The following is a 16,879-nucleotide window of genomic DNA, read 5'->3' on the forward strand; positions in this document are numbered from 1 at the left end:
CTTTCCTGGTACCTGGATGCTATCAGGAATTGGGGAGAGCGGGGTAGCCTTTGTCTCAACCCAAGGGCAAAACCTAGTAGCTGTGCATTTTAATTCCACCCCTCTCCCCTTAGTTCTATCCCTAATTCTTCTTGGGTATGCACTTCCCAAATCAAAATTGGTGTGCAAATTGGTGTGTGTGTGCAAGTCCTCCTCAATTTACAACTCTGCTTGAAGAACAGGTGGCAGCTGTGCCTGGGGATGATGGGGCTTACTTTGTGCAAGTTCAGCTTATACACTAATTATGCTTCTTTCTGGATTGGAAGAACTTGCTCATGGTAACTCATACTGCATTCTATTTGGATAATTGAAATTCACTCTACATGAGGTTGCCCAGCATCGCTGTTGAGAAATGGGCTCCATACAAATGATTTAAATAAATAAAAAAAATATATACATTTTAACATATTCAAATTATGTAGATACAGGGGCTTTGCTGTAATGGATTTTCAATGTTTTGCTATATTAAAGTGGAAGTATTCTGAAAAAAGTGAGAAACTGCAAGGCTATTAGCTGTTAAAGGCCTAAAGAGATTACAACCAGGTTAAATGAAAGACCACGCATTAAACTATTCCACCGACATATCCATTCTGCATTAGACTCGAAGTAAGCCCACCGTAGAAAAGGGATTAAGCAATCATAAAATAAAATGAAGTCACACTGTGTAGATTAAGGTAAAGCAATTAATTAATCTAAGTTATCACTTTCTCTTAAAATGCCCAAATTGGCCTTTAATGCCAGGATCACACTTAAAATTGGACAAGAGAATCAATTGGCAGCAAATGTAAGTAGTACAGTATTAGTATGTTCACCTTTTTTGATCCGTCTTTAACCATAGCTCAGTGCAATAATCCAAACTGGTCATTAAAAAAAAGGTATTTCATTGTTGTGGGATCTGCTTCCCCCAAGTAAGTTTCCTACTCTTCAAGGAAACCTTGAAAATGCCCATTAATAAATTATTTCCAAAGCCAAACCACTCTGCTTACATGCATGTTTATGGGCAATAATTTGCCACTAGACTCTAGGGCTATGTGGAGCAGCAATGTTTCACTTAGTATGGTTGACTCCACTCCAGCTGCTGGAGTAAGCTACTTCAAATCAATGCCTCAGCAGGTTCTGCCTTTACACCCTCTATTAAAAGCTTCAAGGCAGGGCATTTTGCTTCAAAGAAAAGTCAGTCAAAAGCAAAGAGCTGATTCAGCGCAGCCTAGAAGCTTCGTTGTGACACGCAGAAACTGGACACCACTTTGCTCAAAGTGAAACACGTCTTCCTTTTTTTTTTTACATGGTGTGTCAAGAGTATTCTGTAGAAGGTAATCAGTTGCCAAACCAGTCCTAGGCATGATGGTTGTAGTTCCTCTGAAAGGATAAATGATGCAAACATCAGAAAATGGAGCTAATTGCTAGTTGTGTTTGAGGATAGCTGGATTTTTTCCCCCAGAATAAATGTCAGCTGCAGTGTTTACACCTGCCTTGCATGTGCTTGCCTTTTACAGACAAAAAAATTCAATCTCTCATACCAAGCCATTGGATGACATTTTGCAGTCTGAATTATCTTCTCATGGAAGGAGAAATCAAAGCCAGTGATTTAAATCCCAATTTTAGAGTTTAGACTCAACAAAACTATTTTGCCATGGTTTTTGTTTTTTTTTAAAAAAAATGGGTTTACTATTCCTATTTCCTTAATATTTCCTATTAAGGCCTATAATGGAATACCCTGTGGGAGATCTTCCCCTTGAGATCCGGTTGGCCCTACAATTTTAATCTTCTGGAAGGCTGTAAAAAGGTGGCTTTTCTCCCAAATATTGGAATAGCATGAAGCCAGAGTTGAAAGAGAGTGTTGTGGTTGCATCAAAGGAATCTGAGTATGGCGTCAGGTTTTGTTGTTTTTGTTTTTGTCTCTTTTTGCTTTGTTGTTGTTGTTGTTGTTGTTGTTGTAGTTGTTGTTGTTATTATTATTATTATTATTATTATTATTATTAGTAGTAGTAGTAGTAGTAGTAGTAGTAGTAGTAGTATTTATAATTGTTTTTATACTATGATTGTGAGCCACCCAGATTTCTGGTTTTGAGTTGGGTACCCAACAAGCATTTTAAATAAATAATGTGATTTTTATGTTTGTGGACTCTGCATATAATATTCTGTAAATAAATAAATAAATCCTGTATGCAAGCATAGACGTTCATATATATACTTCCTCTGTAAGCTGTTTATGTAAGCAATGATGTATTAAAACAGGAAAAAATCGCTAAAAGAGGAGGAAAAAGACTAAATAGGTAAATTGATCTACTATCAGCTGCAAAGGTGAACCTTTCCCTCATACTTCCATACCAAATTCTCTTTGCCACGTATATCAACCAGCTAAATATGTAGCCCAGAGGAGATCATTTTCATCTTCAGGAGTTAACAAAAAATTCTCACGATCCTGGATTTCCTCAAGGTAAACCGTGGTTTGTGTATTGATTTGTACAACATGCTGAAACTTAAATCCATGGTTTTTTCAACTCTCAGCATTTCCGATATTTAGCATCACCTATTCTGCTGACTTAAGAGAAAGTTCAAATACAGTAAGTCACTGAGTTTTGGAGAAGGCTTGTGGCACAGTGGTTACAGTGCAGCACTGCAGGCTACTTCAGCTGACTGCTAGCTGCAGTTCGGCAGTTCAAATCTCACCGGTTCAAGGTTGACTCAGCCTTCCATCCTTCCGAGATCGGTAAAATGAGGACCCAGATTGTTGGGGGCAATATGCTGACTCTGTAAACTGCTTAGAGAGGGCTGTAAAGCAGTATGAAGTGGTATATAAGTCTAAGTGCTATTGCTATTGCTATTATGATACTCTAAATATAAGTCAGAGAAGCCTAAAAAACTTTGAGAGTAAAAATAATTTCATACACCGCACATTGTTAGACACTGTACAACACAACAAACCAAATTCAGACAAAGCATATTATGCCAAAGCAATTTTTCTTAGAGTGCACTACAATATTTTGATAGCTTAATAGGAAGTTGCCACTGGATTCAGCAATACCAAATCAATGCAATAAGGTAAAATAATAAGACTGTACCTTTAAAACCACCAGTTCATGAATGCCATCAAGCAGAGTTGTCCCATCTTCCTTCATTAATTTTACGTAGGCCATTGCAAAGTTCTTTTCTCCTTTGTCTTTAGCTGAATAACCCAGAATTTGGTATTAATAGTTTTTACCAACTTATTTAATTTTGCATGTTGAAACCAAGGAACAAAAGAGGTTACTTACACTCCAAAGATGACCGATGTCTAAACATAAAACGCAAATGAATTCTTTGCATATCCTCAATGGGTAAGGCTACCTATTTAAAGAAAGAGCATTTGAAATAAACGGCAACTTCTGTTAAATAATAACATCATTGCAAGAAGGATGGAGGAAAATCTTAGTTTTGAAACAGAACTGTCAATATTTATCCATAAAAAAAGACCTGTTATTTTTATTAGTGAAAACTCTTGATTTTTCAAGGTTTGTATTTTATCATATATCTTAAGATTTTATTATTATTATTTTTTGTATAAATCACTACTTATCTGAATATAGCTTGGAAGGATTTTTACATTTCATAATGAATTCATATCTTGGATATAACTAATGTAGTCTTAAATTTATCATCACAATTTGGACCTGATTTCCATTGTTAAGGAAGTCAGTCATTAAATGACTTGGCCCAAGTTTACAACTATTTTTTTGCTGATTCATTAAGTGACTCACAAAGTTGTTAAGTGAATCAGGCTTGTCCCACTGACTTTACTTGTCGGCAGCTGGCTGGGAAAGTCACAAATGGTGATCACATGATCCCGGGACACTGCAATCATCATAAAAAACTGCTACTTGCAATGCAACTGAACTTTGATCATGTGACTGCTGGGATACTGAAATAGTCTTAAGTGTGAGGATCAGTCATAAATCACTTTTTTCAGTGCTGTTGGAATTTTGCATAGTCACTAAATGAATGATCGCAAGTTGATAATTACCTGTGTTGCATTCATAATTATATATCTCTGTCTCAGATTTGCCACTGAAAATGACCATATAACTTATGAATTTTGCTTTGTTGATAAGTTCCAACACCACCTTCTAATATAAATATCACGTTTACTGTTCTTTTTACCAGAGGATCACTGTTTGGGATGGGCTGAAAACTAGATCAGACTAGATCCATGATGGCGAACCTATGGCACATGTGCCCAAAGTGGCACGCAAAGCCATGTCTCCCAGCACACATGGCCTTGCCTGTTTGTCTTCTAGGTTTCTGGTGCGCATGTGTGCGCAATGATCAACTGTCCTTTGTGCACATGGCAGTGCCAAAAACTGGTGTGCACATGCGCGTCAGCCAGCTGATTGGCAGGTGCGCCTGCATGCTAGAACCTGGGAGTTCAGCTTTTCTGGAGCACGATCCCTTTGTGTGTGTGGCAGTGCTGAAAACTGGCTTGCGCATGCATGCTGGCCAGCTGATTGTCGGGCGTGCATGCACACTAGAAGCTGGAAGTTTGGCTTTTCCAGAGTACAGCCCTGATGAGCGCACAGACGACATTTCCACGCGACCTTTTCAGCACTCAGTGCCGAAAAGGTTGGCCATCACTGGACTAGATGATCCAAAAGCTATTTAAGGAGAATATAAATGTTTCACTATAAACTTAACTTAAATTTCTATTTATTTTTTTATTATTCATATTTCTATGCCACCCACTCTCCGAGGACTCTGGGTGGCTTACACCAAAGACAGTATATTAAATAGCATATTGCCCCCTAACAATCTGGGTCCTCATTTTACCCACCTTGGAAGGATGGAAGGCTGAGTCAACCTTGAGCCGGTGAGATTTGATTCGGTGATCTGCTGAACTAGCAGTCAGCTGAAGTAGCTGCAGTACTGCACCCTAACCACTGTGCCACCTCAGCTCTGGTGGGATTATATGGAATCACTTACAAAATGATTCTTACTCTGGACCCAGAAGTCTTTGAACTCACAGGAAATGAATTGGCTTTACTCTTCTTGAAGATATTTTAATATGTTTTCTATAGTGTTCTATCATTAACAGAAACAGGTTTCCAATATGCTTTCTGAATAGCTTACAGCCATCTGGAGCTATTTGCATCACATGTTCCCTACAATTTGCTTAGTACCCATTATATATAAAACTACAGCAATGTCCACTAATTTATTCACCTGAAATTAGGATATATATCAGTTCTGCATTTTAATAATTTCTTCAACTTTTTATATCACATTTATATTTTATATTATATTATATTGTACTGCCCTATTGAAATAAAACATATTTATGGCAAACTATATAATTATAATTATTGCTTTCATTTCCCTGTAGTCTGTCTTGTGGGATTCAAGGAAGTTAACTGAATAGTTGTAAACTAAAGTCATTTTAATGGCTACCTAAACATTCTGAAGCTTGGATTTCTTAGCTCTGTTTCTCAGAGGTCATCATTTAGCAAAATCAGCAATATTAGTAGTTTGTCTTAAATTTTAAATAGAAAGATCTATGCTCCTTGTCGTACCTTTAATGTCTCCATCCAACGGGGTTGTTTGACTTGATAGTAGACAACTGACTTGTATTCATTCGTAGGCTTGTCTCCGGCCCCTAAGCAAATCACATTCTGTCCAAAACAGAAAAATAAAAAGAGATGCTACTTCCTCGTTCTTATGATTGTATCATTTCATCACAAATACATTTTCCCTTTCATATCTATTATAATCCTTGAGATTAGTTTCTTATTCCAAAAAGGGAGACATACATAATCTAAACATGTATGTCCATAGCATTATTATCCAACCATAACAACTTCTGGATGGCTGGACTTCAAAGTTCAATATTCTATTGCCAGCATGGCTATTGATGAAAATTCTAGGACTTAGTCCACACAACCTGGAAGTTGTCAAAGTTGGGAAACAACTGAAAAGGACAAGATTAACTAAAATTATTCAGGGTCTCAGAACCCATTCCAGATGAACTTTTATAAGACCACCTAATTGCCTTTGATTTTCTGGTTTACTTTTTATTTGTTAGTGGGTGGTTTTAACTCTGTTGTGAGTTTCCTAGTGTTTGATATGCTGTGTCAAGGTACATGGGGAAAGTTTTAAAAGGTGACTAATTATTATTACTCCTCCCATTCCTCCAAGCCATAGAATTGGGTGCTGAAGATCCCATAAAAACTGGCCTACCCTGATCCTTGATAGAGGCATAATTAATTGTTTAAAACTGAAGCAATTCCTATGTGATATACATACTTGCACTTATTTGTTTGTTTTAGTAAGTACAGTACAGATAGTCCACATGTTATGACCACAATTGAGCCCAAAACCTCTGTTGCTAAGTGAGACATTTGTTAAGTGAGTTTTGCCCCATTTAATGACCTTTCTTGCCACAGCTGTTAAGTGAATCACTGCAATTATTAAGTTAGTAACACGGTTAAGTGAATATAGCTTCCCCATTGACTTTGCTCGTCAGCAGGTCACAAAAAGTGATCACATGACTCCGGGACACTATGGCCGTCATAAATATGAACCAGTTGACAAGCACCCAAATTTTTATCACGTGACCATGGGGATGCCGCAAAGGTGGAAAAATTGGTTATAACTCACTGTTGTCAGTGCCTTTGTAACTCTGAACGGTCAGAAATTGTAAGTCGAGGCTTACCAGAGGTGGGATTCACTTACCTTCCCTAACGGTTCGCAAATGTGAGCATGTGCAGTGCTCACGCATTACGTTCGGGTAGGTGGGCGGAGCCTCCTACAGTCGCCACTACCAGTTCCTCCAAACTGAACAGAACCAGATGAATCCCACCTCTGAGGCTTACCTGTATTATACAACTATGTATGTCTGTGTGAGAAAAAAGTATTTCCTAAAAAAGAAAATACTAAAACACAATTGCCAACTATTCCAATGAGGGGGGGGGGGAATAGAAGGTAGTAAAATAAAACTGGGTATTCCCCTACTGCCATCCCAACCAAAGAACCCTAAGGAGGTAGAAAGAGAGACAGCTCCCAAAAATACACAAAGACAGGTGTGACAAGAATGGTGTGACAAGAATTGGGATTGGTAAAGAACATCAAACTAGATTCCCGTTCCTTACAAAAGGTGCTTTTGAAAAGGAAGAAAACTGAATTGTTGCGCCAGATATCCAATGAAGATGGCAAAATGCTAGCAGGCAATAAACACTAGATACACTAGGATAACTCAGCTCCTATTTTGTCTCAGACCTCTCTCTGAGAAAAATGCACATGTTCCACAAGAAATATTTAATGAAGTGGCCTGTGATATGCTGATTAACAAGCTAATTAGGTGTGAGCTGGATGGCATGACAATTAAGTGGAGACATTGTTGGCTTGAGAATCATACGCAGAGAGTACTCCCTAAGAGTTTCTCACCATCCTGGAGGGAAATACGGAGTGGAGTGCTCCATGGTTCAGTGCTGCTGCCTCTTGTGCTTCAGCATTTTAATTAATTAATTAAATAATGGCAAATGAGCTGACAGGGGGTGAGAGAGGTAACATCAGAAGGCAGAAATAAACTGTCACAATAAGTTAGAGAAGCGGACTGAAAATCACAAACTGGAATTTAACCAGGCAATTTCAGAATTAGAGAGAATAACAGAGTTGGAAGGGACCTTGGAGGTCTTCTAGTCCAACCCCCTGCTTAGCAAGAAACCCTACACCACTTCAGACAAATCATTGTCCAACATCTTCTTAAAAACTTCCAGTGTTGGAGCATTCACAACTTCTGGATGCAAGTTGTTCCACTGATTAATTGTTCTAACTGTCAGGAAACTTGTCCTTTGTTCTAAGTTGCTTCTCTCCTTGATTAGTTTCCACCCATTGCTTCTTGTTCTGCCCTCAGGTGCTTTGGAAAATAGTTTGACTCCCTCTTCTTTGTGGCAACCCCTGAGATATTGGAACACTGCTATCATGTCTCCCCTAGTCCTTCTCTTCATCAAACTAGACATACCCAGTTCCTGCAACCATTCTTCATATGTTTTAGCCTCCAGTCCCCTAATCATCTTTGTTGCTCTTCTCTGCACTCTTTATAGAGTCTCAATATCTTCAGTTAAAAGATAGGCATCAAGTACACAGCTACAGGTAGTCATCGACTTATAACAGTTCATTTGGTGACCATTCAAAGTTACAACAACTGAAAAAGTGACTTATTTTTCACACTTATGACCATTGCAGCATCCCCATGATCACATGATCAAAAGTCAGATGTTTTGGCAATTGATCCATGTTTATAATGGTTGCAGTGTCCTGGGGTCATGTGATCAGCTTTTGCAACTTTCTGCAAAATCGATGGGGAAGCCATTTTAACTTAACAACTGTATTACTAACTTAACTGCAGTGGTTCACTTAAGAACCATTGTAAGAAAGTTCGTAAAATGGGACAAAATTCATTTAACAAATGTTTCATTTAGCAACATAAATGTTGGGCTCAATTGTGGCCGTAACTCAAAAACTACCTGTATAAAATGGAGAATACCTGGCTAAGCAATAAAGCTTTGTGGTGGTGGTGGGGGAATGGAGGAATGAGTTTTGAGTTTAAAATGAATATGAGTCTGCAGCGTAATACAGCTGCAGTTTTAGGCTGCGTGAATAGGAGTACAGCTTCTAAAATAATAATCCCACTTCTGATCCGCCTGCTGATCTCTTCACCTCCTTGAATATTGGATCTTGATCTAGATGTGACATTTTAGGAACGGTGGAGAGCAGTGGGAACATGTTCAAAGAAGGACAATGAAGATGATTAGGCATTAGAAATTAAATCCTATGAAAAGAAATTGAAGCACCTGGGAATGTTTAGCTTGGAGAACAAAAGGTGCTGGAGGGAGATTATAGCACTGTTCGAATACATGAAAGGATGATACATGGACAAGAGCCAGGAATTGTACTTTCTTGCCAGAGGACAGGACTCAGAATGATAGATTTAAGTTACAAGAAGGCAGATAGTGCTTTAATGTTACAAGGAAGTATTAAATCGACAATGGAAGGATTTAGTCAGAGATATGGGTTCCCCTTCATATGATGTATTTAAGCAAAGATTAGACAGTTGTCTGTTATGGTACTTCAGTTTGAATTTTTATATGGAACAGGTGGTGGAGACTAGCCTAAATGATATTCCCAAACTCTGTGATTCTCTGATTTCTTTCTGTGCTCAGGAATTCTGAAAAGTTAATGTGACACGCACAACTATTCGGAAATTTTAACTAGTGGCAGTTTCAGCACCAACACTGCAAATAAATAAATAAAATGCAAAGTTGAAGAAAAATGTCCAGGGAAAGCAAAGAATGAATAGCCTTTCACAAAAGTTGTCAATCCTTTTGAGTCCAATTTAGAGCAGGTAGAGGATTTCACAAATAGAAGAAAAAGAAGCCAAAGAACCTATTTCTCCTATTCCTGCTAAATAGTAAAGTGGGCCTACTTCTCTGTCTTGGAAGAGTAACTAACCTATCCTGGCAAGAGAAGGGGGAAAAAAACACCTATATTTTCCCAAAATTCTCTCAAACCTGCTACCAGACTTAATCAATAGTAATGGAAATGGCCAGAATGGTATCAACATTCATGGACATGCAAACGAGGAAGATATTAAGAGGTAAGAAAAATTAGACATCCTAATGTGTAAAGGTCTTGGCAGTTACAGAATTAACATCATATTCTTTCTTCCTCTTCTTTTAACAGTGCTTCAAAATGGGTTTGTGTGTGTGTGTGTGTGTGTGTGTGTGTACATATGTATGTTTGTATATGTGTCTGGATGGACATTCAGATAGACAGACAGAATTTCACCAACATATTATTTTTAGATATGATTTTTTTTAATGTTTTGGGTTTGTATTATTTTAGTTTTTATGTACATCCCTTTCTCGTGTCTTGTTGTTGACGATGGGCACATAAACATTCTAAATACATAAATAAACACATGCATACGGATTTGGGGAGGGAGGAATCTCCAGAATTGCTTTCAATTGGGCAGGATTTTTATATATGTTAATAACTTGTGGGGGTATCAATTAAACCCGGGTTCATCTTCTTTTGGGATAAATAAAACTCTGTAGTATTTCTTTTATATTTTTGCATTATGTAGCTATTCTTTTCTTCAAATGCCCTCTTAATTTCTTCCTTCCCATTTCAATCAATTCTATTCATTCCACAGGAAATTCCCTAGAAATTTAACAATGCAAGAAGGTAATTATTTTCAAACTTTCCTGTGAAAAGAATTGTTGGCTGATTATGTATGTTATTTTTGCACCTCTTCTCACTTTACAATTTTCTGTTAAATTAAATTTTTTATCACATCAGAAGCATCTGTAACTGAACCAACACTGCACATCAAAAATACATGACGTAAGTTTGTATTAATTTGAAGGAAAAGCAAAGGAAGAAATAAATTGCATTTAATAAATAAATTACCCTTGTCGTCTTATTATACTTGAAACTAGGTGTGATCAACAGGCAACATGCAGGCCAAATGCAGCCTTGGACACCTAGTTTGTTATTTATATACATTAACTGAATTATATATTTTGCATCTGCCCCAAGAAGATTCCTTCTCACTCAATGCAACTCAGGCAAGCCAAAAGTTGGCCAACCATATTTTAGAGTAAATATTGGAGTTGAGATTTTTGCCAGACCAATTCTTGAATACAGCTCATCTGCCTGGAATCCACACTGTATATGGGACATTAATAAAACTGAGCGGGTCCAGAGGTATTTCACGAGAAGAGTACTCCACTCCTCTGCTCACAATAGAATCCCTTACGCTCGAAATTTTGGGGTTAGACAACCTTGAACTACACCTCCTATGGTCTGACCTAGGCATAGTACACAAAATTGTCTGCTACAACGTCTTACCTGTCAATGACTATTTCAGTTTCTACCTCAACAATACCCGGGCAAACAATAGATACAAACTCAAAGTAAACCGCTCCAAACTCGATTGCAGAAAATACAACTTCAACAACAGAGTGGTCATCGCCTGGAATGCTCTATCTGACTCCGTTGTTACACCTTCTAACCCCCATAGCTTCAACCTTAAACTGTCTACCGGGGACCTCACCCCATTCCTAAGAGGGTGTGCATAAGCGCACCAGCGTGCCTACCGTCCCTGTCCTACTGTCCCCATTTATTTGTACTCATTCCTTGCTCATGTCCATGTTTATACTTATACCTGTTATCTAGTACATGATTAACAAACTAAATAAAATAAAAATAAAACAAATGAGATACAGTCATGAATCTTCTTTGATTTTCAGAAGGAATCATTCAAGATAAATGTACATCATTGACATAGTATGTTTGATCTGTCGAAGTGGGCCTCAACGTTTTTATGTTTTAGGCATTTATGTTTTAATGCCTTATTTTATAATTCCATTGTGTTTTTATTCTTGTTCACTACCCAGAGTTTGTTCCGGTAGATAGAAAGCCATATAAATCTCTTCAATAAACATACAAATAAATAAGTAGGCATATTACAATGTTGCCTATGCTTTAATACTTTTAATATGCTCTTTAGTACGTGTTACTTAAGCAAAAACAAGAATTTTACAACGTATTTATACATTTCAATCTTCAGACATCACAAAAAAGTAAGTAAAAGGACAAAAGATTATACAGTATAGCTATATTCTTCAACATTTTCCATCACTTTTCCTCTCATGGAAACTGTTGTCTGACACAGTCACTTTAGTCTGCATGTCACCAATGTGAAAAAAAGAAAAGCATGAGCTTTCTTTCATTAACGTGTAGGGTGGATTAAGGTTAGGGTTACTACACTTTGACAAAGTTTTCAACAATACACCCTCTCAAAGCTGCTTTGTAAAGGTTCCCTTTAAATTCGATAGTCATGTGATTATTATAGCGATGTGCCAGCATGGTCTCCTCCAATTTAGGTCCTGCTAATATTCTCTTTATTAACATTTACCTCCCTCCACTTTGTAGACATAGACATCTGTGGGACCTTCTTGACAACTATATTACAAATGCTTTATATTTAGACACAGATGCTCAGTAGTAATTGCCTCAGTTGGCGGTAATGATACCATTTTACAGGCTCATTTTAATTGGTCTCTCCCCCCCAAGAGAAAACATATTATTCCCATGTTAAGCAAACTAATACGTAGTAACAAAGCAGACTTTTTCATTGGCCCAGTTAGTTTGGAGATAATTTGGACTTGTCATTCTTAGATTTTATTTTTAATACTTTCTCTTACCTTAGTAACAAAATAAAACAAAACAGGTAGTCCTCGACTTACAACAGTTCATTTAGTGACCGTTCAAAGTTACAATAGCACTGAAAAAATTGACCATTTTTCACAGTTTCAACCTTTGTAACATCCCCATGATCATGTGATCAAAATTCAGACTTGGCAACTGGTTCATACTTATGGCCATTGCTGTGTCCAAACATCATGTGGTCACCTTCTGCAACCTTTTGACAAACAAAGTCAAAGGAGAAGCTACAGACACTTAACAACCAGGTTACTAACTTATCAACTGCAGTGATTCACTCTGGCAAGAGAGTTTGTAAAATGGGGCAAAAGTCACTTAACAAATGTGTCATTTAACAACAGAAAGTTTGGGCTCAATTGTGGTCATAAGCTGAGGACTACCTGTAATTAATTTCCCAATATTCCAACAAGCTTTTTGGTAAGTGTTTTATTAACAAAGAAAAATCTGATTTTTGCTACTTTTTAATTGCCAGGTTGGATTTCCATTTCTTGCACCTGTGGCTATATATGGAAATTGAATAAGCTCACACGCTCATAAAAAAATGTCCAGGTTGAAGCATGGAACAAATGCTATGAAATGGACCAAAAAACAAACACTAAGCATTTTAAAGGAGTGCTTGCTGAATCTGACTAACTAGCATTTTGCCTTGATCTTGCCTGAACTGTAGTTCAGCAGTTCAAATCTCACCAGACTCAAGGTTGACTCAGCCTTCCATCCTTCCAAGGTGGGTAAAATGAGGACCCAGATTGTTAGGGGCAATATGCTGCCTCTGTAAACTGCTTAGAGAGGCTGTAAAAGAACTATGAAGTCGTATATAAGTCTAAGTGCTACTGCTAAGTCCTATTACTATCTTCCATTATCAAACAAACATCTCAAGTTTAAAAATTCCTCTTTTTTTCTTCTCAGTTCACACTTGGCATACCTTGGTGATATATACCTCATATTTCTTATATGCCGTACAGCACACTAAACCATAAATTAGGCTGTAGGAATTATAATGCTGGGTTATACTAAAAACAAATCTACTATGCTATGACTTCTCACAATGATTAGATTCTGTGAATCCAGTCTTTGTTTCATGAGTTGGATAAGAGAAGTTGCAAATATTAGCTTAGAAATACACATTTCCGCAAACAGAACTTCTGGACCAAAGCAACTAGTTTCAGATTCAGAAACTCTAAAGAGGAAAATGCCACTAGCCTTTAACCATGTTTTTTAAAATATACATTGAGAGCAGAGCAGCACTTACAGGTATCACTTTTCCATCTTCATCACAGACACACATGTTGACTTCTACATTTCTCTGAGTAGTTTTATTAAATTTATCTAAATCTCCACATAGCAAGGTAATATAGATGTCATTTCTTACATCACCTGTGAAAGAAACACAAAAAGTTAGAAGTAAGCCGCTTTAGTGACAAGGCACATTAAAAGCTATTTGTTCCATTCCCTAGCTTATACTAGAACATTCAAGAGGAAAATGAAGTTAATCTTAATGCTGACTTCATTGTCTCTTCAGGGAAAGGATGATTGTAGCTCTATCATCAATGGATAATCCTCATTCTGCAGTGACACCTTCTGGTGAACTTTGGTCAAATCAGCTAGCTGAGAAAGTGGCAAGGATAACCCAGAATTCAAAGAATTGTGCCATGGAGGCTATGCAGTGAATAAAGAGGGTAGGGTGGGAAGACAAAAACCGGGAAGGGCAAATTTCACTTGAAAACAAGCATCTTTCATCTTCACCTAAAAACACATGCAGATGAAAAGCAGACAAACTCTACTCTCTTCTTTTAAGATGAGGATTTTGCTTGGTTGGTCTTAAAGCTATGGAAAATGCATCTTTTTCACCAGATTTTGAATGGTCAGTAATGTTAACTTCTTTGTTTTTTAAGCTATTATATGTCAAATAACAGTATAAAAACATAAATAGATTAAAAGTACACACATATACAAGTAAAACATGCCTGTATACTAATGGGGGAGGAGGGGAAGGGGAGGAGGAAGAGGAAGAGGGAGGAAGAGATGGAGTGAGAATGGGAGAAGGAGGAGCAGGAGGAAGGCTATCTGGGTGCCATTAAATTATCTGGATGCCATTAATTTCCCACTGAAGGTGAAAAAAATAATTGAAGAGTAATGACTCATAAATCTATTCTTTTTACATAAACACTTGGCATGACGAAGAAATAAAAATATAATAGTTAACGGCTAGAGGGATTAAAGTACAGGATTTAAGTGTATTTAAAGAAAAGTTACAATATATTGCAGTTTGGTCACTTTATGCATAATATTATCGTATTTAGTTTCAACATGATCCGTTCTGGACCTTAGGAAATAAAATTTGCTTATTACAGTAATTGATGTAGATACGCTGGTATCAATTTAATTTTGATTTAATGAAGAGTTATAAGAAAATTATAAATCTAAGTAATGTTTCCTTTATATTTTCCCTTGATGTCAGGGAAGGAGGGAGGAAGGAGGAAGGAAGGAAGGAAGGAAGGAAGGAAGGAAGGAAGGAAGGAAGGAAGGAAGGAAGGAAGGCCTTTCAATTAAAAACAAAAAGGATCGGTACCGTACCTGGCATGATTATTTCAGGGAAGCCAAGCTTCCTAGCAACAACTGTTGTCCTGTCGACAAGGTGCGGATAGTCTTTTCTTATATGAGTAATGTCTCCAACAAGCATTTTCATAGTTACCCATAATCCTGTATGATGTACAAAGATAAAGAAGACTTATCATGAAATGGGAACTAAGGATTCAAAAAAATATATAGATAAGAAAGCCTAATTGAGAGGTTCTATTCTAAAACACATTCACATAAGCAAGTAACTCATGCACCATCAGCAGGCTCAAACTCCACACTACTGAAGTTTTCGTTGTATGAACAAGGGGCTCCATTTAAAGCCCATATAACTAAACATATTAGAAAGCGTGTGTCTATCCCTATATAACATTGCTGATTCCCTAGTACTTTTTCCAATGTGACTTAAACGCCTCCAATGATACCATCACTTTAAGGATATAGATATGGGAGGGGGGGGAGTAAGAACAGGCATGTACTTCACCTTGCCCGCCACTGTCACTTTTGAATGTGGTAACCTTGTTTAAGAGGTTGTGCAAAAACTCATTCTCTGGCACTCTGAAAGAAAAAGAAAAATATTACTGAAAACCAAAGGCATATAATGAATCAAAGTCAGTTGAGACAATTTTTTCATCAGTACTTGAATGTGCAGCAGTACGTTCACAGTATCAAGCACAGTTATTGAATATGTGATAAGGAAAGAATTCTTAAATGTAAAACAACAAATGCTTCTAAGTTTAATGAAAAGAAGACAATTGCCAATCCAGCAATTCACCAATGGCAAAGGGAAACAACACATTGTTGCTTCAACATTGAGATTCAGGACAAAACCTTCTAGAGCTTATTCACAGATACCTGCACAATAATTAGTCTACACTGTGAAAAGGATGCAACAGTAAGAACATATTTGGATTTAGATTATCTCTACATGTGCTTTCAGTAAGCAGAAGATCCTATATATGAAAAGTACCTTTAGATACAGTCCATTCTGATTTATGTTTATAATGACTTGTAAAAATATTTTTACAATATTTTTTCATAAAAACTGCATCCAACCAGAATAACTTTTTTAACACATTAAAAGTATTAAACAGCAAAATTGTCTTACGGATGAAAGGGAATGAAATATTGTTTCTCTTCATCACTTTCTGCTTTTCCTTTTATAATATCTGAGATGTCCATTACTAAAGGAAGAAAACAGAACGCTATCAAGGCTTGAAAAAAGGCAACAGGTATAACTTTTCTGCCAGTTAGAATCATATACCTCATAAACTATATATAAATGCATTAGAATAAAACTTTTTTTTTTTTTGCTTTTCTCCTAAGCAACTTTTAAATCTGGTAAAATAAAATAAAGGCACACAAATATGCCACAACGAACTTTACTGTGTGGATAGCATGTATATGAGGAAACATTGCTCCTCTTAGAAAACTAGTTCTGCCTGAGAAAATAGTATATGGAAAAACTCAATGATTTGCTCTCCACTTCCGGCATCATCCATTACTTATTTACACATCAGTGAAAAACTGCCGATAACTATAAAAGCCCTAAGTAAATAGCAATTAATTTAGAGCTAGAGCTGACACAGCTGATTTGATATGCTTGCTAAATAATGCATTAGCATTCAAATTTTACTTGCCTGCGCTCTGATATTATTATTTTTTATTCCCCATATAAAATATTAATGAAATATAAGGTGAGCAGATTCTTTGGAGTTCTTATCTTGTCCTACCATTCTTCCTTAACCTGCTGTTTTCCAGATGAGCTGGATTACAAATTTCTTCAACTCTCTCAACCAGAATGATCATTAGAACTTGCTGGTTAGGATGACTGAAATTTTAAACTCAGCATATCTGGAATTCACTGGGAAAGAAAATATTATTGTATAACTTCTACATCACCCGAAATGCTGTGTCTTGTTCTCTCATGCTGCTAACGTACAAATAAAATTCTTTGATCAACCACCTTTTTCATTGTTGTTTTTTTTTTCGAGGACATCTTAAA

The 16,879-nt window shown here is 36.9% G+C and overlaps 1 protein-coding gene across 1 annotated transcript in view; it reads right to left on the reverse strand.

The window, feature by feature from the left end:
* DOCK2 (dedicator of cytokinesis 2) overlaps positions 1-16,879 on the reverse strand; it is a 314,912-nt gene that overhangs the window by 268,205 nt on the left and 29,828 nt on the right. Inside the window, exons 11-17 of the mRNA XM_070934070.1 lie at positions 15,983-16,058; positions 15,359-15,432; positions 14,872-14,997; positions 13,547-13,671; positions 5,583-5,681; positions 3,297-3,369; positions 3,105-3,208 (exon numbers count right to left, since the gene is read on the reverse strand). Of these exons, the coding sequence (XP_070790171.1) occupies positions 3,105-3,208; positions 3,297-3,369; positions 5,583-5,681; positions 13,547-13,671; positions 14,872-14,997; positions 15,359-15,432; positions 15,983-16,058 (677 nt within the window). The remainder of the gene's footprint in view (positions 1-3,104; positions 3,209-3,296; positions 3,370-5,582; positions 5,682-13,546; positions 13,672-14,871; positions 14,998-15,358; positions 15,433-15,982; positions 16,059-16,879) is intronic.

This window comes from Pituophis catenifer, unplaced genomic scaffold, assembly GCF_029215685.1.
Source record: "Pituophis catenifer annectens isolate HBS135680 unplaced genomic scaffold, rPitCat1.0.hap2 SCAF_2, whole genome shotgun sequence".
Classification (NCBI taxonomy): Eukaryota; Metazoa; Chordata; class Lepidosauria; order Squamata; family Colubridae; genus Pituophis; species Pituophis catenifer.